Raw genomic sequence first — 22,178 nt, 5'->3', positions numbered from 1 at the left:
GACTAGAATGCCCTTGAACAAACTCACGCGCCTCTTTTCTTCCTTTCAATTTTCCTGATTTAATCTTAGTCCTTGATTAACTTAATGGATGGTCAAAATCACTTCCTAGCATTGTTAGCCAAATAAACTTCCTATTGTATCTCCACCCCTATTATAATACATATCTATTATTTTAGTACATATAATTTTATACAACTTTTTATAATACATATCTATTTTTTAATACGTATAAGAAGGATTAAAGGATAATTTTATACAACTTTTAAAACATATCACACAATCCTTTAATACATATTATTGGCTTTTGAACTAAATCGTCATAATTTTTCCATACGTAAATTTAAAAAGATTATACCATCACAATGAACATTTTATTTCCATTTAATTTTAGTATATGATACGACTATAATATTTTTAAGTTAATTAACATGTTAATTTTATTACCGGTGTCTGTGTTTCCGACATATCATGCGAAAAAACTTCTAAAGCTGGGTGGTGTGGTCTCACGCCCCTAGGGGCTTTATCACGTCACGTAAGCGACACATAAGCGGGGAGGCTTTATTGTTAATTTACACTGTATTAAATAACGCCCCTGTAAAACCCCTTTTAGCTATATTAAAAAAAAGAAAAAAAAACAAACAAACTCAAATCTGATTGGTTCTGGTTCAAGGAGCGGGCCCCATCCCTTTCTTCCTCTTCACACCCGCTATGGCTTTGGCGAAGGCCAAGGATAACACCCCCTTGGCGGAGGCGGGGTGGTGTAGTAACACCAACGATGGTGAGGTAGCAGGGGGCGCCGAACCACGTCATCTGATCTAATATTTATGTATATAAATCTTGATCTAATATTTATGTATATAAATCTGAATTTAAGTGTTAAATCAATTAAATCAACCTCCACTATCTTTGCTCTCTTGTCCAAAAAGTGTAGAGCCCTAACTACCTCTCCATCTTTCTCATGTGCTTCTTTACTCTTCCCTTAAATACACCCCCATTTCCAAAATTACCCACTTTCTTCCTCAATCTTTACTTTAAACTTAACATAGAAGATCATCATACAGTAATGTAGCTCTATATTATACTCTTATTGCCACTGGGAATCACCTTTTTTGTGCTGTGTGTTCAATAAGGTGGGTTAGAATTTAATAAATATGGTTTTAGGGCTTATTTTGATTCTTTTCTTGGATCAATATGAGTAAAGTTTTGAGCTTTTTAATTTAAGATTAGTTTAAATGAATTAATCTTTAATGGGTTTTGATTATTTGGTGAAAAAGTGAAGTTTACAATGATCTTTATTTGATTCCTATCTTGGGCATCAATATGCTGATATATATATTATATATAGATACATGTGTATGTATGTTGTATAATTTGTGAATATTATATGCAGGTTGATCACATGGGTTATCAGATATTCAGATGCAAATGAAAGAGACTGTTTCAGATTGAATCAAACTGGTACACACTCTATATCTCTTTATCTCTCTGTTTTATTTATTTATTTATTTTTTTTTTGATAATTTTAAGATGTTTTCACTTGATGTTATGAGCAAAAGATTAGCCCTTTTAGTCATTGCTTCATTTTCTTGAATTATTTGTATGTGTGTAAAGAACTAAAGAAGTGCGATAACAAATATTTAAACGAAATCCCAAATCGCCCGATAAATGAAGTGTAATAATAATGTTATTCATGTGGTTCAATTTGGCTTTTGTTTATAGTTGTAGGAGGATTGATGAAGATGATGATGGTGGAGAGAATGTTTACGGTTATTATAATTTTCGGTTTTTATGTTGTTGGGAAATCCGAGATTTACATTGTAACAATCGAAGGAGAACCGGTAACGAGCTATAGAGGCGGTGTTGATGGTTTTGAAGCCACTGCTGTTGAATCCGACGAGACGCTTGATGTCACGAGGTTCGTGTTCTTTGAACCGTTTTTTTATGATGCTAAAGTTTTTATGTTGGAAAATCATATAATATTAAGATTATGATTTTTTATCTTTTCGATATTCACTCAGTGATTCAGTTACATCATATGCCGACCACCTCGAACTCAAACACGATACTCTTCTTAACACGTTGTTCGATGAAGGAACTTACACGAAACTCTACAGTTACAAGCATCTTATCAATGGTTTCGCTGCTGACGTTTCTACCGAACAGGTCAAACCCTTGACTTTTTTTTTTTTTTTTTGCTTGGATTTATGAACTTTTTGAATTATCATATTGGATTTTTGTTGCGAATTAACCACCATTCTTGTGAAAATGCCAAAATGCAGACGCAAAATATAAACGTCAAATTGCACGTAAAAGGAACGTACTTTCAGTCACTTTATATTATAGGGAATGTAGGTTTTAGGATCTATGTCATAAGTTATAATCGGTACCCCGTTACAGGGTATCGTCATATAGCGTAGGCCCTTAAAAATTTGTATTGGAAGCACGTTTCCTTAAAGAAGACTTGACTGAAAATCATCATTCTTCGCACCCTTTGTCCAAAATCAGTAAATTTTGCGAATCTTTATTTATTTATTTTTTTGAGTGAAATGCCATTTTCGTCCCTGAGGTTTGGCCACTTTTGCGACTTTCGTCCAAAGGTTTGGCCACTTTTTCTGCATCGGGATCCAAAAGGTTTGAAAGCTTGCCATTTTATCTGGCCCGTTAACTCCATCCATTTTTCTCCGTTAAGGCGGGGGTATTTTCGTCAATTTTGTTAACTTAAAAAGGGCAATTTGGTCTTTTTCACTTTATGTACAAGCATTTAGTATAATGTACAAGTATTCAAAAAAGACGAAAATACCCCTGCCTTAACGGAGAAAAATGGATGGAGTTAATGAGGCAGATGAAAATGGCAAGATTTTAAACCTTTTGGATCCAGATGCGGAAAAACAAACCTTTGGACGAAAGTCACAAAACACAAGAATGATGCTATTGCAATTAAAAGTCAAGAAAGACGATTCAACAAGTCAACTAATCCGACATGTACTATTCATCCGTATAAAGCGGATTCGAAAATCACATTTTTTAAACGTTTCCGAACATATTAGTAGGCGGAAATGCTAAGGCGGGCCAATGGAGTGAAATCAGTGGATAAAGATTGGAAAGTGAGGAAACTTACGACACACACACCACAATTTCTCGGGCTTCCAACAGGAGTATGGCCCACAGGGGGCGGGTTTGACCGGGCCGGGGAAGACATCGTGATTGGATTTGTTGATTCAGGTATTTTCCCACATCATCCGAGTTTCGGGAATCATAATACCGAACCATATGGGCCTATTCCGAAATTCAGAGGAAAATGTGAAGTTCATTCGGATACAAAAAAAAGTTTTTGCAATGGAAAGATTGTTGGAGCACAACATTTTGCGAAAGCGGCTATTGCAGCCGGTGCGTTTAATCCTTCGGTTGATTATGCTTCGCCTATGGATGGTGATGGACATGGAAGGTTAGTAGTGCCAGTGATTTAACAAATTTGAAAACAAATTTAGTTATTGATTTGCGATTTGACTTTGGAAGTCAAACCTATTATTTTTTACTCTGTGGAGTTCATTACAAATACATCACTTATATAAATTCTTTGTACATGTAATGCTTATTATAGAACTAGACGTTGAATTCATGTAAATGCTATAGTTATAAGTGAGCCAATTTGACCTCACAAGTCAAAGTGTTTGAAAAAGTGTACAGTTTGACTTTATGGTCAAACCTTGTAAATTTGAAATCCCAAAAACACAGTTATGAATTTATTTTTTTTTCTTTTGAGTACATTGTTGTTTTGAACTTGAAATGAATCCATTTGACCGTAAAAGTCAACATGTTCCGAAAGAGGTACATTGTAACAATGTGTTGACCGTTTAAGAATAATATCAGGTTTAGAGCTAATATTGTTTCACAGCCACACTGCAGCAATTGCAGCCGGAAATAACGGGATTCCAGTGCGCGTGCACGGATACGAATTCGGAAAAGCAAGCGGAATGGCTCCTCGTGCCAGGTAGATTTCATTTTTTATCTGTGTACTTTTAAATGGGTCGATTCGGGTTATGATTCATCTCTAACGGGTCAATCGGTATAAATAGGATTGCTGTGTACAAGGCACTCTACAGACTCTTCGGAGGATTTGTTGCTGACGTGGTTGCTGCCATTGATCAAGCGGTTCATGACGGCGTTGACATATTGAATCTCTCGGTGGGGCCCAACAGTCCCGCCACCACGAGAACCACTTTTTTAAACCCGTTTGATGCTACCCTTCTCTCCGCTGTTAAAGCTGGAGTTTTCGTTGCACAAGCAGCCGGAAATGGAGGACCGTTTGCCAAATCGTTAGTCTCTTATAGTCCGTGGATTGTAACCGTAGCTGCCGCTGTTGACGATCGAAGATATAAAAATCATTTAACGCTCGGAAACGGAAAAATCCTAGCTGGAATCGGTTTGTCACGTACGTGTGATTATCTGAGGTTTGACCAGTTTTGCGACTTTCGTCCAAAGGTTTGATTTTCCGCATCTGGATCCAAAAGGTTTAAAATCTTGCCATTTTCATCCGACTCCTTAACTCCATCCATTTTTAACGTTAAGTCAGGGGTATTTTTGTCCTTTTACCTATTTGTTAATATTTATAAGAAAAGTCATAACTTGAAAGTCAAGAGAGGAGGATCTTTTTTTCTTAATAATGATTTTTTTAAATAAAATGTCTAAAAAGACAGAAATACCCCTCATTTAACGGAGAAAAATGGATGCAGTTAACGAGTTGGATGAAAATGGCAAGATTTCAAACCTTTTGGATTTAGATGCGGAAAAAAAACCTTTAGACGAAAGTCGTAAAAGTGGCCAAACCTCAGGGACGGAAATGGCATTTTACTCTTATTTAATAAATAAATAAATAAATAATCTATTCATCCAAACATTAAAAAAACTGTTCATATGTGGTCTGTTGCAGCTTCTACACGTTTAAATCAGAAGTATACACTTGTTGCAGCTAACGATGTTGTGTTGGATTCTTCGGTTATGAAGTTTAGTCCTACCGATTGCCAGAGACCCGAAGTTTTGAACAAAAACATGATAAAAGGGAACATTCTTCTATGCGGGTATTCGTTCAATTTTGTTATCGGTACTGCATCGGTTAAAAAAGTTGCTGAAACCGCAAAGAGTCTTGGTGCGATTGGTTTCGTTCTTGCTGTTGAAAACGTTTCACCGGGTACAAAATTTGACCCGGTACCGTTAAGCATACCCGGGATTCTCATTACTGATGTTGACAAGTCAATGGTATTCAATCTACGATTTTCTTTGCTTTCACCAATCATGTTTCTTGCTTTGATTATAGTAAAATGCCATATATGTCCCTGAGGTTTGGCCACTTGTGGGACTTTTGTCCAAAGGTTTGTTTTTTCGCATCTGGATCCAAAAGGTTTGAAATCTTGCCATTTTCATCCGGCTCGTTAACTCCATCCATTTTTCTCCGTTAGGTTGGGGGTATTTCTGTCTTTTTTGTTAGCTTAAAAGGGTAATTCAGTATTTTCACTTTATATATAAAAACCGATTACCCCTAAGAAAGACTGAATTTCCCTTTAAGTTAACCAAAAAGACGGACATACCCCTGACTTAACGGAGAAAAATGGATGGAGTTAACGAGCCGGATGAAAATGGCAAGATTTCAAACATTTTGGATTCAGATGCGGAAAAACAAACTTTTGGACGAAAGTCGCAAAACTGGCCAAACCTCAGGGATGAAAATGGCATTTTACTCATTCGATTAAAGTTTTAAACTTTAAATTGATTATCTTTTTATAGGAGCTTATAAACTATTATAAAGCATCTACGTTACGAGATTGGACCGGGAGAGTGAAAAGTTTTAAAGCTACAGGAACTATCGGAGACGGGTTGGAGCCCATACTTCATAAATCAGCACCGATAGTCGCGTTGTTTTCCGCGCGTGGGCCTAATATTAAAGATTACAGCTTTCGTGATGCGGATCTTTTGAAACCCGATATTTTAGCTCCCGGTGCGTTAATTTGGGCTTCTTGGTCTCCAAATGGCACCGATGAGGCTAATTACATAGGTAATAGCTTGATTTGGTCACTTTCATTTGTGTTAGGGCTGTAAACGAACCGAATGAACACGAACAAGGCCTTGTTTGTGTTTGTTCATTAAGGAATGAACATGTTCATGAACTGTTCACGAACGCTTACCGAACGAGATTTCTCGTTCGTGTGCGTTCATTAAGGAAATGATAATGTTCATGAACACTTACCGAACGCAGATGAACGGAAACGAACACAAACAAATGTTTATGAACATAAATGAACACAAACTAACATTATATATTCATTTAAAATACAATATGCATTTTTCATCAGAAAGAAGAATCCACCAAAAATAAATAAATAGATAACATAATTAAAACAAATGTTTGAGCCCTTTAAGCGAAAACATAAAGTGAAATAGTGACGGTTTTTGGGAACAGGAGAAAACTTTGCTATGATGTCGGGAACAAGCATGGCTGCGCCGCATATATCGGGCATAGCAGCTCTTATAAAGCAGAAACATCCGCATTGGAGTCCGGCAGCTATTAAGTCGGCTTTGATGACAACGTCAAATACACTGGATCGGGCCGAAAAGCCCATTCTAGCTGAACAATATTCAGGGTCGGATACATTGACGTTTGTCTCGGCAACACCTTTTGATTACGGAAGTGGCCATGTTAATCCCCGCGCTGCTCTGGACCCTGGTCTTGTCTTCGATGCAGGTACGTTTTGACTTTAGGGTCAACCATGTGATATTTGACTTAACATTTCCACCGTCATCTTTCAACTTTTATGAAAACGATCACACCCGAATTTGGTTTATAAATGCTGAAATGAAAACACATATTAGCCATTTTCGTCCCTGAGGTTTGGCAAGTTTTGCGACTTTCGTCCAAAGGTTTGAAATCTTGCTATTTTCATCCGGCTCATTAAGTCCATTCATTTTTCTCCGTTAAGTCAGGGGTATTTTTGTCTTTTTTGTTAACTTAAAGGGCAATTCGGTCTTTTTTGTCGTATGTACAAGCATTTAGCATAATGTACAAGTATTCAAAAGATCGAATTGCCCTTTAAGTTAACAAAACTGACGAAAACACCCCTGACTTAACGTAGAAAAATGGATGGAGTTAACGAGCCGGATGAAAATGGCAAGATTTCAAACCTTTTGAATTCAAATGCAGAAAAACAAACCTTTGGACAAAAGTCGCAAAACTGGCCAAACCTTAGGGACGAAAATGGCATTTTACTTAGAAGTAACAGGTTTGACTTGTTTTGGTCAAAATCACAGGTTATCAAGACTACTTAGGATTCTTATGCACAACACCCGGAATCGATTACCACGAGCTGCTAAACTACACTCACCATCCATGTAATTACACCCTCGGACATCCATACAACCTAAACACCCCGTCGATCACAGTCTCCCATCTGGTCAGAACTCAAACCGTAACACGAACCGTCACAAATGTTGATGAAACCGAGACGTATAAAATCACTGCGAAAATGGCACCAGCCATAGCCATTGAAGCAAACCCTTCATCCATGACTATAAGAGCAGGCACATCACGTAAGTTGACCGTCACGTTGACCGTACGGTCAGTGACCAAGCGTTACAGTTTTGGTGAGGTTCTGTTGAAGGGGAACCGAGGGCATAAGGTTCGGATACCGGTTGTAGCCATGGGCTATAAGCGGTAGGTCGGGGTTTGTTTTGGTGTAAACTGTAATGTTATTCTTTTGTAAAACGGTTGGAAAGTATTATAATAATATTATAGATAATAGTAGGTGTATTTACATGTGAAAAAAGTTGTAAAGATAGTATAAGGTTACTTTACTATCAAGTTTTGGTAGTTGTTACTAGTGCTAGCATGGTTGTACTGTATGGTTATGTAGTTGTACTTTTCTGTGCTGATTTTCTTTCAATTAGGTATTTAATCTCAAGCCAGAGGGTGGTCACAAGGAGTCCCCTCTTCATGTGGCAAGGCTTACGGTTTTCTGTTTTGCAGAATTCTCATCTAGGAAAGAAATTAGCTAGCCGTAATTTGATCAAAAGGTCGTTCGTTGAAGTGATGTTGAATTGATTTCATATGTGCCACAATTTCCTTCTATCGTAAGCGCAAGCGGAAATTTAAACCGAATAGCATACCAATTTTGTTGGTTCGACACCGATATCATTCAAAATAGCTAAAAAATATCAAAACTAGAAACATAAACAAGGTCAGAATCAGTTTGGTACACTACATGTATTCAACAAAAAATGTCCATCCCTATTGCTACCCCCCCCCCCCCCCTCTCTCTCACACACATTCTCAATAAAACCAGAATTCGATTCACACTTTAATTAAAAGTGAGGTTTAATTCATCCTAAAACACTTTACCACTAAGACTAAAGGGTATGGGGGCCGGCTTAGGCCCGGCGCCGGTCCCCCACACCGCCCCCCTCGGCCCGGCTCATCCCAACCGTCTCCCACACGCCGGTCTCGACGGGCCTTTGAATTCAAAATCTAGCCGTTACAACGGCTACTTATTTAATAAAAAAATTCCCCCTTTTCTTTAAAACACTCTCATTTTATACCATTTTAGAACCGGTTCTGGTGGTGTTTGGTCAGTATCAGTTTGGTACACTACATGTATTCAACAAAAAATGTCCATCCCTATTGCTACTAGAGATGGGCATAATAACCGGTTCCAAACCCGACCCGGTAGACCCGACTTAGAACCGGTTCCAGTTCCTACCCGCCTTATTGAAGAACCGGTTCTGGGTTAAAAAAACCGTTGGTTCCTACCCGGTTCCACTTTTTATAAAAAAAATTGATACGTACCCGGTTCCTACCCGGAACCGGTTCCTCTGTAACCAATTGAGACCTGATGCATTAAATTCTAGACGATGTTACGGTGGAATCGATTCCTAGCCGTTTCAACCAAGCTTTTCATACAACATAAAGGTTTTATTAAAACCGGTTACATTACATTATAACACTAAGCATTTATTTAACATAAAACAAACTAAATCCTACAAATCCAACATTACATGAAACACTAAACATTCGAAGAACTGGTTCCGGATGCTTCACCGGCTTCACTTTTCTTCGCCTTTGTAACCGGACAATGACGATCGGTGTGTTTTTTTAGCGTCGAGTTGGCCGTAGCCTTCATGAACTTGCCGCACACTTTGCACCTTGTCATCTCATGGCTATCGCTCAATAAGCACAAATCAAAGTGCTTCCAAACTTGGGGGTTTCTTTTGGTTTCCAAAACCATGACTACTTCATCATTGCACGCCATAACGAGCTTTGAAGATATAGATTAGAAGGTGTAACTTGAAACCGATTTATGTATTTTTTTTAGTAGGAGTAAGTTATGTTTGAAGGTGATATGTATATATATAATTGAAACCGATTTAAATGGGCATAAGTCGATTTCTAACGGCATTATAGCTGTTGGAATCGATTTCAACATGTGTTGCAGCTTTTTCTGTAAGTTACCCGAAGGAACCAGTTCCTCCGAGGAACCGGTTACAACTCTACCCGGAATCGGTTAGCATCGGTTCCAGTATTTTTGGTTTAAAACCATGTAGGAACTGGAACCGGTTCCTACAAGAATCGGTTCCATTCACGCTCATTCAAGAACCGGGTACGGTTAGAAACCGGTTCCGGGTATAAAATAAACCCGATTTGCTCATCTCTAATTGCTACCCTCCATCTCTCTCACACATACACACACATTCTCTCTCTCAAGTGTAACAAAGTACTACAGTAGAAGCCAAAATTTTAGGATGACAATAAAACCCGAATTCATCCTAAAACACTTTACCACTAAGGTGTTGATCTTATGTAAATCTGGAAATTATTTGCTTGAAGAAAGTACCAATGAAATACATTGGTCGATAATCATATCTTGAACTTCAATCAACAAATCAAATCATATATACTTTCTTCCAAAAATTTGTAAAGAAAATCACAAAAGTAGCCTAAGTTTCGACTACAAGAAAATCACAAAAGTAGCCTACGTTTCGACTACATTACTACAATTCACACCTATGGCTATTAGCCTAATTCACACCTATAATCATAACATAATGTGTCATCTTGATCGCACTTTGAGACTTTACATCCAATGCAAAAGAACATACTGGAATAACCAATACAAACAAACCATTTATTTTAAAATATTTGCTTTTTAGATCCATGTATCCCTAAATATATTATTTAACCCACACTAAATATACTCCAATCTAATTAAAACTAATTAACATAAATGAAAACGTATATCGCATCTAGGCCGCAAACAAATGTCTCAAAGCATTGTCACACATGATGGAAAAAACTCAAAAAAAATTGGCTTTTTATGCCTAGGTGGTAAGAAATGTACAATCATAACGAAAAGAATATATGCTCACGGCCAGGGATCACACCATGTTATATTGATGTCAATACTAATTCTCTCTCTCTTACACACATTCTCTCTCTCAACTGTAGCAAAATACTGTAGTAAAAGTCAAAGTTTTAGGGATAACAATAAAAGTGGAATTCGATTAACACTTTAACTAAAATTGAGGTTTACATTCACCCTAAAACACTTTACCACTAACGTGTTGATCTTATGTTAACACTTTAACTAAAATTGAGGTTTACATTCACCCTAAAACACTTTACCACTAACGTGTTGATCTTATGTAAATCTAGAAATTATTCGCTTGAAGAAAGTACCAATGAAATACATTGACATAACTTTAATCACAAATCAAATCAAATATGCTTTTCCCACAAGTTGTAAAGAAAATCACAAAAGTAGCCAAAGTTTTGACTACATTACTACAATTCACACCTATGGCTATTAGCCTAATTCACACCTATAATCATATATTGCACTTTGAGACTTTACATCCAATGAAAAAGAACATACTCGAATAAACGATACGAACAAACCATTTATTTTTAAATATTTGCTTTTTAGATTCATGTATCCCTAAATATATTATTTAACCCGCACTAAATATACTCTAATCTCATTACATACATAACATTTCTAGAATTGCTTCCTTAGTCACGTCATTTTTTTTTCTTTTTTTTTTTCTTTTCTTTTTGTTTTTCTCATTCTACCCTCAACATTCGACATTGTCATTTACACCCCTTAACTTTATAAAAACTTTGTAAATATAATTTTGAACCTTCGAGTTTTACGTGCTTATTTTTATGTACGTGAGTAAAATATAATACATTTTATAGTTATTTTTATGTATGTTTTTGGTTGGCCTACGTTTTATCAATTATGTACGTGGGTCAAATATAATACGTTTTTGTGCTTATTTTTAGAGTTAAGTGTCATTTTCGTCCATGTGGTTTGTTCAATTATGCAAGTTCAGGCCAAATTTCAAGTTTGTACCATTTCCGTCCCTGACATTCTTAAAACATGCTAATTCCGTCCAAAAAAACTAAGGTTGAATCAAATAATTGGACAAACCACAGGGATGAAAATGACAGTTAACTCATGTTTTTTTGGACGGAACTGACATGTTTTAAGAATGTCATGGACGAAAATGGTACAAATTGAAATTTGACCTGAACTGGTATAACTGGACGAACCACATGGACGAAAATGACAGTTAACTCTTATTTTTATGTACGTTTTCGGTTGGTCTATATTTTGTCCATACTTTTTCGTACTTACTTTTATATATGTTTTCAGTTAGTCTACGATTTGTCAATACTTTTTCATGCTAACTTTTATGTAGTTTTCTGCTGTTCTACATTTTGTCATATAAAATACGTTTTAGCTAGATGGTATATAAGTTCGAGTTACTTTACGTTTCAACGTCGCTGCAATGTGCGTTTTATATAAGTACGTTTCGGTACAAATCCAAGTTGGTATACGTTTGACGTAAATTTTTCTTCGGTAGGCGGAACCACAGGGGGGTCAGGAGGGTCCATTGACCCTCCGGACAGCCAAATCTCATTGGTCGGAGTATCCTGGACAAAAAACGTTTTAGTAGTTTGACCCTCCAACAATGTCTCTTGAGTCTTGAGAGTAGTACTGTTAAGTAAGAATAGTAAAACATACGAGTCAACAAGTTTTTTCTGGCTTTCTCTGATATCTGGTTGTGTGTATTTACAGGGAAAAGTAAAAAGAACTGAATGTGAATGAGAAGGCTACACCATAAACTTATTTACTATTTAATATTAAACTAGTATTAATAATCCCCCATGTCACACCCCAACCGATGGCGGAATCATCGGGGCATGGCACTGAGCGAAACAGATTGTCCAGAAGTTTCCATAACAATTATTATTACTATTCAATTTATATAATACGTCTCATACCTTACCTTAAATAGCAAACAAATTATTACAGATAACATCAAGTCAAATATCCTGTTCCGACAACTCAGACTTAAATATAAAAATTGTTCAAATGCTTCTAGAGACTCGATCTGCAAGATCTACAGACAATTATGCTCTAGACGCTTATTCTAAGCTCGCCTTCCTAGCAGATAACCATCCTAATTGCCTGTCACATACGTTAAAATAAAGTCAATACATAAAATGTAAAGGTGAGCATACAAGTTTGATAATAGCATAATAGAGTTCGAAATAGTTTACGCATAACCAACACGTACACAGAGGAAAACGAAGCATGTTAATTATCGACAAGGATCTATCGATACCAATGACTGCGGGTTGACTGCCCGAGGCAGTTCGCAATACATGATTACCACCGTAATCCATGCAAGTAATTGTCCTTAACAACCCCCGTGTGAACGGGTGCTGAGTCCAAACTATAGTATTATCGTCGTTAAGGCAGGTAGACAGCATTCCACGTGTAAACATAACAACAAGCATTCATTTAGTCACGTAATATATGCGGTAACGGTTAGCGCTTGAAATAATTGAGTAGTGTGTTCGATTGTGATTTAGAATAAGGAACGTATGTAACACCCAAAAGTGCTAAAGCAAAAAGGGTTCGAGTATACTCACAGTGATTGATGGATTGAAGGGAGCACTTGAGAGTAGGGTTAGCCTGAATAGTTCGATATCATAACGATAAGCAACGCGTAAAACGTAAACAAGTGTCGGAGGGTCGGACAGCCTGGTCGATCGGACGAAGGTCCGATCGGACGGCTTGATCGTTCGGTTAACCAGTCCGTTCGGACAGTCTGTCCGGTCGGTCAGTAGGCCGATCGGATGGACTGTTCGAGTGGATTGTTTCTTCCTTTGAGAAGGATGTGTTTGTGTATGATGGCTTGCCCTTTTGAGGTTTTCGTTGTAGTATTTGAAAACATTGGAGTATCCTTACCTTTCAGGTCGATCTATCGAACGGACCGTTCGATCGGCCGGCTTAACCGATCGGTTAGGTACTTCAACAACAAGTTCTTATCAGGGTGTCACCTGGTCGGACGGCTCGACCGATCGGGTGGCACTCCGATTATGTTGATAAGTTGCAAATTGATTAAGTGTTGAAGCATAGTATCTCATGATCCGAAGAGTAATTCAAATCAGACCGTAGTCCGATCGAACAACACTTCGTTCAATACTAGACTTCATAAAATTGTCAATGTGTGGGGCCATGTGCTAGCCGATCGTTTGGCCTGGTCGATCGGCTGGCTTATCCGATCGGCTGGGCTGTCCGTTCGGAGAGTCAGCCTCCTGACCTGGTCGACTTGTTCGTCTAACACTTGGCTGTTTTGATTGTTTGACGTTATATCGAGGTACTTTGACAACGAGCTGAACCATAGGACCCTCGTTCTTACTTGTTTCTCCTGCTCGGACAGGAATCACCCAAATCCGACCGGTGAACTGTTCGGAACGGAGTTTAACGTTTAACCCGAAGTCGGTGAACCTCGTGGATAGAACCCGAATCTTGAACCGCACCACTACTAGGATGATAAGTAAGTCGGTTCAAACTCCGTTTCTACCGGTTTGAAGGCATTGAGTGTAAAAAAGTTGAAAGAAAGTTGGAAAACATTCTTTCAATCCTTTTCACCGTGTAAATGTTTAAATCTGTGATAGATCTTTGTTTGTTTATGTGGAAATCGGCTAGATCCAAGTTATTCTTGGTTGATTGAAGCCAAAACATGAAGTTCTTCAAGAACACCATGATGACATCATCCTTGAACACTTGAATCTTGATGATTTCACGGTTAAAAAGTAAGATTTGAAAGATAGAAAGGTGTAGGAGTGTGTATAGATCAAGAAAGTACAAGATTTAGGATGAAATCTTACCGGAATTGGGAGAAATCTGAGAAAAGGAGGGGAGCACGAGCTGGTCGGTCAGAGGTTTCCAAAAGTAGAAAGTTTGAAAGTGACAAGGGGTATTTATAGGCTTCCAAAAGAGGAAAGGGCCGGCCGATCGGTCAGGCACCCCGATCGGACAGCCTGTCCGAGTCCGATTGGCTGGGCTGTTCGGTCGGCTGAGAGCCTGATCGTTCAGCTGCCTGATTCGAGTGTTCGGTGCGATGATTTTCGATATTTTGATTTCGATTGCGATTGATAAGAATACGATATAGTTTCCTATTCAAACTACTTTTAATCCCAACCACTATATCTAACATACAATCACCTATGTCTCGCGCTGTCTTTTCGCCACCAATTATCATAATTCGATTTTGATTGAGTTTGATTGAGTTTCGAGTTTCGATTCGAGTTTCGATTGATTCGATTGATTACCCCACATAAAGTAAACATGCACAGGTAACACATAAGGCACACACACACGTATAATAACAACCAAAGTTCGCGTAATTTGAGTTTCGAGTTCGATGATGATTTGATTAGCTCTATTATTGATTAATGAACTTTATCGCATTGTTACTTCCTACTATTCACAGTCGTTTAGCGATTCGCATCGATTTGAACATTCGATTACTTTGATTAATAACACTTACTCCACATAATACTACTAACGTAATCGCAAACATAAAATAGATATGAAAACACCGTAGTTAGTCTATTTACATTCAAAGAAGTCAACCTTGACTTTGACTTTGACTTTGACTTTGACTTTGACTTTGACATTCGGTAACACGGGGTGTTACAGCCTCCCCTTGTTTAGGGAATTTCGTCCCGAAATTAGGCTGAAAGCTGTACATCACCGTGAATCACGTTTGAGAACTTTCTCTCTCTAGACTTTCACTTGAACAACTGCGGGTACTTCGCCTTCATGTCGCTTTCGAGTTCCCAAGTGAACTCTGCGCCTCGTTTTCCTTCCCATCGGACTTTCACAATAGGAATGCGCGTGCGCCTGAGTTGCTTGGTTTGGCGATCCATGATTTCGACAGGCTTCTCCACGAAGTGTAGCATTTCGTTTATTTGAAGGTCGTCGAGAGGTACAATTAGGTCATGTTCAGCCAGGCATTTTCGGAGGTTTGACAGATGGAAAGTCGGGTGGACGTTACTGAGTTCCTCCGATAGTTCGAGTCTGTAGGCGACTTTTCCGATCCTTTCCAGAATCTTAAAAGGTCCAACATATCGAGGCGCTAGTTTCCCTTTCTTGCCGAATCTGACCACACCCTTCCAAGGTGATACCTTTAGGAGTACGTAGTCGCCAACGTCAAATTCAAGGGGCTTGCGTCGTCTATCGGCGTAACTTTTCTGTCGAATCTGGAGGACTTTGTCAGTCGTTTCTTGTAATAGCTCAGGACCGGTTAATTGCGAGTGACCGATCTCGTGCCATACAATAGGCGATCGACATCTTCTTCCATATAGGGCCTTGAATGGTGCCATCTGGATGCTGGCATGATAACTGTTATTGTACGAGAATTCAACTAACGGCAGGTATTTGTTCCAGTTACCACCGAAGTCTATGACACACGCACGGAGCATGTCTTCAAGAGTACGGATCGTTCTTTCAGTCTGTCCGTCGGTTTGAGGATGGAATGCGGTACTTAGGTTAAGCGACGTACCGAGTGCTGCTTGAAACGTTTCCCACAATCGCGACGTAAACCGAGCATCACGGTCAGAGATGATGTCACGAGGCATACCATGATTACAAATGATCTCGTCGGTGTAGATTCGGCTAATCGTTCTACCTTGTAGTCTTCTCGTATTGGCAAGAAGTGGGCTGATTTGGTCAAACGATCAACGACAACCCAAATGCTGTCGTGACCTGATGACATGGGTGGAAGCTTGGTTATGAAATCCATAGCTATACTCTCCCACTTCCATATAGGAATTGGCGGTTGTTCGAGTAAGCCAGAGGGCCTTTGATGTTCAGCCTTGACCCTTGCACAAGTCAGGCATCTTCGGACATAGAGAGCGATATCCCTTTTCATGCCCGGCCACCAATACTTGTAACGAAGATCCTGGTACATTTTATCGGCACCGGGATGAATTGAATACCAAGATTTGTGGGCTTCATCCATTAAAATCTTTCGCAATTCGATCTGCTTAGGGATCCATATTCGGTCCCGAAAATAGAAGATCCCATTCTATTTGCTTACAAGCTGAGCTCCATCGTGATAGATTTTTTCCTTCTTCAAGGTGCGTTCATTAAAGCAAGCATGTTGGGCTTTGCGGATGAGGGTTTAGAGATCATATTGGGCTTGGGTATTACGAATACTGAGCAAATAACTCCGCCTGCTGAGCGCGTCGGCAACGACATTCGCCTTGCCTGGGTGATAACGAATCTCGCAGTCGTAATCGTTGAGGAGTTCTACCCATCGGCGTTGACGCATATTGAGTTCTCTCTGGTTAAAGATGTGTTGTAAACTCTTGTGATCGATGAAGATCGTACACTTGGTACCATACAGATAGTGTCGCCATATCTTTAATGCAAAGACAACCGCGCCTAGCTCGAGATCATGGGTTGTGTAGTTCTTCTCGTGGATTTTGAGCTGCCGAGAAGCGTAAGCTATAACCTTGTCTCGTTGCATGAGGACACAACCAAGGCCAAGGTTGGAAGCATCACAGTAGACAATAAAATCGTCGTTCCCATCGGGCAATGAGAGAACAGGAGCATTGCATAGCTTATGCTTGAGGGTTTGGAAAACAGACTCTTGTTCGGTTCCCCAAACAAAAGACCTGTCTTTATGCGTAAGAGCGGTAAGCTGCACAGCGATCTTAGAGAATCTTTCGATAAATCGTTGATAATAGCCCGCTAATCCGAGAAAAGAACGGACTTCAGATGGGTTCTTTGGCGTAATCCAACTCTTAACTGCTTCGATCTTCGCAGGGTCGACATGGATACCTTGACTATTCACGATGTGGCCCAGAAACTGAACCTTTTCTAACCAGAATTTGCATTTGGAGAACTTGGCATAGAGTTGGTTCCCCTGGAGTAACTCGAGAACCAAACGTAGATGTTGCGCGTGTTCGGCTTTCGATTTGGAATAAATCAAGACATCGTCGATGAATACGATGACAAAACGGTCAAGATAAGGCTTACACACGCGATTCATCAGATCCATAAAAGCCGCGGGTGCGTTGGTTAAACCAAAAGGCATAACTACGAACTCATAGTGGCCGTAGCGAGTGCGAAAAGCGGTTTTGGGTATATCTTCTTCTTGAATACGTAGTTGATGATAACCTGAGCGTAGATCGATCTTCGAGAAACACGTAGCACCTTGTAGCTGATCAAACAAATCGTCGATGCGAGGTAGGGGGTAACGGTTCTTGATGGTCAACTTATTCAATTCCCGGTAGTCGATACACATCCTGAACGACCCATCCTTCTTCTTGACGAAAAGGACTGGTGCGCCCCAAGGAGAGGTGCTCAGGCGAATAAAGCCTTTTTCAAGTAGCTCCTGGAGTTGGTTCGAGAGTTCCCGCATTTCGGATGGCGCGAGTCGATATGGGGCTTTGGCTACGGGGTTAGCTCCAGGAATGAGGTCGATGCGGAAGTCGATATCACGACTGGGCGGTAATCCGGGAAGATCGTCAGGGAATACCTGAGGAAATTCACGGACCACTGGGACGTCTCTGATTTCTATCTTCATTTTCTTTTCCTTCTCCGCTACTACGATGTTAGCCAAGAAAGCTCTGTATTCCTTGCGTAGATACTTGCTAGCTTGGACACATGACATGAGCTTGAGACCTTTCGAAGCAGTTTCACCGTACACACATAATAAGTCACCATTCGCGAGCGAGAATCGAATCATCTTGTCGAAGCACATAACTTCAGCATGGTTTTCGCGTAGAAAGTCCATGCCTACTATGATGTCGAAACATCCGAGCTGCATCGGAATAAGATCGATTGGAAAGATGTGATTATTGAGCTCGAGAGTACAATCACGAAGAACAGAGTTAACGGCGACAGTTCTTCCAGTAGCGACTTCAACTTCGAATGACGAGGGGAGATAAGAACGCTTACGACTAAGGAGCTTCTCGAATTCAAACGACACAAAGCTGTTATCGGCTCCAGTATCAAACAAACATGATGCATAAATACCATTCACAAGGAACGTACCATTAACCACATTGTTGTCAGCCCGGGCTTGGCGAGCATTGATGTTGAAGGTTCTGGCACGTGCTGCTTGTTGCTGCTGCTGGGGCTGCTGCTGGGGTTCTTGCTTCACAACCCTGTTGGGGCACATGTTTGCAAAGTGGTTAGGGTCACCACATGCAAAGCGGACTCGAGCATTGATCGCGGGTGCTTGAGCTGCGTGTTGGCCTTGCGGGGCTGGAAGTAGAGCTTAATGAGCAGTGGCTTGAACTAGGGCTTGACGAGGACCATAGTGACAATTGGCAGTAAAATGGCCGTACAAATTGCAATGAGCGCAGAAACAACAGGCAAGACCCACCGGATGATGATATGAGCATGTCGGGCAGAGCGGATGGGGACCTGTGTAAGCACACTTTGCTGGCGGCGCTTGAGTAACTGGTGCTGGTCGATGATGAGACTGCTGCTGAGCCGGTACGGCTTGCAGATGAGCAGTTGTGGTAGTGACAGCACAGTTCTTGTTGCTGGAGCTGTTGTTGTTGTGCTTCTTCTTGCGGCGTGATGACTTGGATGGTTGAGCAGTGGCGGTTTCGGCGGTTGATGCAGTGGTGGCTTGGTGCAGAGACTTGGAGGGCTTATCCCAAAAACCAGCTTTTACTCGCTTGTCGTTGATCTCGGCGGCAATCTAGTAAGCCTCCTCAATTGATGATGTCTTGGCGGCATGAACAAAGTTGGCAACACAATCGGGTAGGGCTCGAATGTACTTCTTGATGGCCATGTCTGATGTCTTGACTTGATCGGGACAAATGATGCTGAGCTGTTTAAAGCGAGCAGTCAAGGCAGCGTTATCTCCATCATTCTGCTTAATGTTCCAAAACTCGTCCTCCAGCTTTTGGCGTTCATGGGGAAGGCAGAATTCGTCCATCATGATGGCTTTCAGCTCCTTCCATGTCAGCTCATAAGCTGCATCATTCTCGCGTTTGTTTCGTTCGGTCGTCCACCAATCTAGAGCTCGAGACTGGAAGACGCCGGTTGCGTTTAGGGTACGGAGATTTTCTGGACAGCCGCTTTGGCGCAGGGTGACTTCGATAGAATCGAACCATTGAAACATAGCTGTTGGACCATCTTCTCCGGTGAATTCCTTTGGTCCGCATGCCTTGAACTGTTTAAAGCTAAAAACAGTCTTGGTAGCGTCTTTGAGAGCTTCAGTTCTCGACTCCTCGGAAGATTTGCTGACGTTTTCATAGACATTGCTCACCGCTTTTGCCACCTGCTTGGCGATGATAGCAGCAAGACGTCTGTCTCTCTTCTCTTGGCGGGTAAGTGGGGTTCGGTGTCCGGATGACAACATGGTCTGCAACAGATATCGTCGTAGGTCTCAGACACATCAAAATCGAATCTCACCTCACACGTCTACTACTTACTAAAGCTCAGGAACACGTCGAAACATGTACCACATAAACACATAAGCACATAATCACCGGTTCACGTAGTCACAGAAGCACATAAGCACGTAGAGCACAGTGACACATAAACACATAGGCACATTCCTATTTAATCACAGAGGCAGTCAGAATACAGAAACCTATCATTCAAGTTCGCGTGTTGTTCGTGTATATGGATCGCGTATAACATGTCGAGTATTATAGTATAATCATACATTATATCATAATGTCATCTAGATTTGCAGCGACTTGCTAGCGTATTGAGATAGAGGAGCAATGCGAGTCGTGTGTGTCGATCGAAGTGATAGCAAAAATCGAATAATCCTCCAAAAATTTAAACACATAGACAGGTAATTACACATAAATCACATAAAATCAACGAATCATCAGAGTGACAACTGCCGACTCAGAAAACATAAAAAAATCGAGAATTAGATCGTTTGCGGCTACTAGACATCGACTACCCAAAGCGATTCGACTATTCTCAATAGACTTGTCGTCACTTTTCGACCTTCGGGACCGTGTTTCTGCCTCAATTCTTGGGCATTCAGCACGTATTCCCTAGGTCATACTCGTGAGTTCAGGTCGTTGGAGTCCGTCGAGGCTTTGGTGAGATGAGCAAAAGTCAACTAAAAGTGGTAGCAAGTTGTCAAGCTTAGGGTTCCACCCCTAGCTTAAACAGCTTTATTCCGACTTTTAATTAGGAAGAGCAACGAAAATTCGCGTTAAAGTATGGATTTCACTCCTGGTTCAACGCGAATTCTCGCGTTTTATAGATAAATATAAATCAAACAAGTAATTTAGTCGAGAGTTTTGCGGTTTTCACACCTAATCCCGACTGAGTCACTTGTCGTTGTCTGAAAATTCGAGTGCAGTGATAGTGTAGAGAAATAGCAGGATATATCGCACATAAGCTGGGTCTGTTGGTTCCTAACTATAGTCTAGGTCTCTAAGACATCGACCCGGACTAGGTCGAGTCTAGCCTAATTCCCTATAGTTATGGCTCTGATACCAATCTGTCACACCCCAACCGATGGCGGAATCATCGGGGCATGGCATTGAGCGAAACAGATTGTCCAGAAGTTTCCATAATAATTATTATTACTATTCAATTTATATAATACGTCCCGTACCGTACCTTAAATAGCAAACAAATTATTACAGATAACATCAAGTCAAATATTCTGTTCCGACAACTCAGACTTAAATATAAAAATTGTTCAAATGCTTCTAGAGACTCGATCTGCAAGATCTACAGACAACTATGCTCTAGACGCTTATTCTAAGCTCGCCTTCCTAGCAGATAAGCATCCTAATTGCCTGTCACATACGTTAAAATAAAGTCAATACATAAAATGTAAAGGTGAGCATACAAGTTTGATAATAGCATAATAGAGTTTGAAATAGTTTACGCATAACCAGCACGTACACAGAGGAAAACGAAGCATGTTAATTATCGACATGGATCTATCGATACCAATGACTGCGGGTTGACTGCCCAAGGCAGTTCGCAATACATGATTACCACCGTAATCCATGCAAGTAATTGTCCTTAACAACCCCCGTGTGAACGGGTGCTGAGTCCAAACTATAGTACTATCGTCGTTAAGGCAGGTAGACAGCATTCCACGTTTAAACATAAAAACAAGCATTCATTTAGTCACGTAATACATGCGGTAACGGCTCGACCGATCGGGTGGCACTCCAATCATGTTGATAAGTTGCAAATCGATTAAGTGTTGAAGCATAGTATCTCATTATCCGAAGAGTAATTCAAATCAGACCGTAGTCCGATCGAACAACACTTCGTTCAATACTAGACTTCATAAAATTGTCAATGTGTGGGGCCATGTGATAGCCGATCGGTTGGCCTGGTCGATCGGCTGGCTTATCCGATCGGCTGGCTGTCCGTTCGGACAGTCAGCCCGATCGGTCAGCTTCCTGACCTGGTCGACTTGTTCGTCTAACACTTGGCTGTTTTGATTGTTTGACGTTATATCGAGGTACTTTGACAACGAGTTGAACCATAGGACCCTCGTTCTTACTTGTTTCTCCTGCTCGGACAGGAATCACCCAAATCCGGCCGGTGAACTGTTCGGAACGGAGTTTAACGTTTAACCCGAAGTTGGTGAACCTCGTGGATAGAACCCGAATCTTAAACCGCACCACTACTAGGATGATAAGTAAGTCAGTTCAAACTCCGTTTCTACCGGTTTGAAGGCATTGAGTGTAAAAGAGTTGAAAGAAAGTTGGAAAACATTCTTTCAATCCTTTTCACCGTTTAAATGTTTAAATCTATGGTAGATCTTTGTTTGTTTATGTGGAAATCGGCTAGATCCAAGTTATTCTTGGT

The 22,178-nt window shown here is 40.3% G+C and overlaps 1 protein-coding gene across 2 annotated transcripts; it reads left to right on the top strand.

Moving 5' to 3' along the window:
* The first annotated feature begins 907 nt into the window (after window positions 1–907).
* On the top strand, window positions 908–7,874 carry LOC110886163 (subtilisin-like protease SBT2.6). Of its 2 annotated transcripts, XM_022133927.2 has the most exons (11): window positions 908–1,130; window positions 1,391–1,458; window positions 1,720–1,915; window positions 2,019–2,163; window positions 3,051–3,445; window positions 3,896–3,991; window positions 4,077–4,432; window positions 4,931–5,256; window positions 5,782–6,049; window positions 6,455–6,736; window positions 7,300–7,874. In XM_022133927.2, the coding sequence occupies exons 3-11, from the start codon at window positions 1,734–1,736 to the stop codon at window positions 7,704–7,706; spliced, it is 2,457 nt and encodes an 818-aa protein (XP_021989619.1). In that variant the 5' UTR covers window positions 908–1,130; window positions 1,391–1,458; window positions 1,720–1,733; the 3' UTR covers window positions 7,707–7,874. The 2 variants fall into 2 exon arrangements, with proteins under 2 accessions (XP_021989619.1, XP_021989621.1); XM_022133929.2 differs by lacking the exons at window positions 908–1,130; window positions 1,391–1,458; window positions 1,720–1,915 and having other exon boundaries at window positions 2,024–2,163; window positions 3,048–3,445.
* Window positions 7,875–22,178: the final 14,304 nt, after the last annotated feature.

This window comes from Helianthus annuus, chromosome 10 (assembly GCF_002127325.2).
Source record: "Helianthus annuus cultivar XRQ/B chromosome 10, HanXRQr2.0-SUNRISE, whole genome shotgun sequence".
Taxonomy (NCBI): domain Eukaryota; kingdom Viridiplantae; phylum Streptophyta; class Magnoliopsida; order Asterales; family Asteraceae; genus Helianthus; species Helianthus annuus.
The sequence above is the reverse complement of the archived record's forward strand: the minus strand, read 5'-3'. Positions and strand labels throughout refer to the sequence as shown.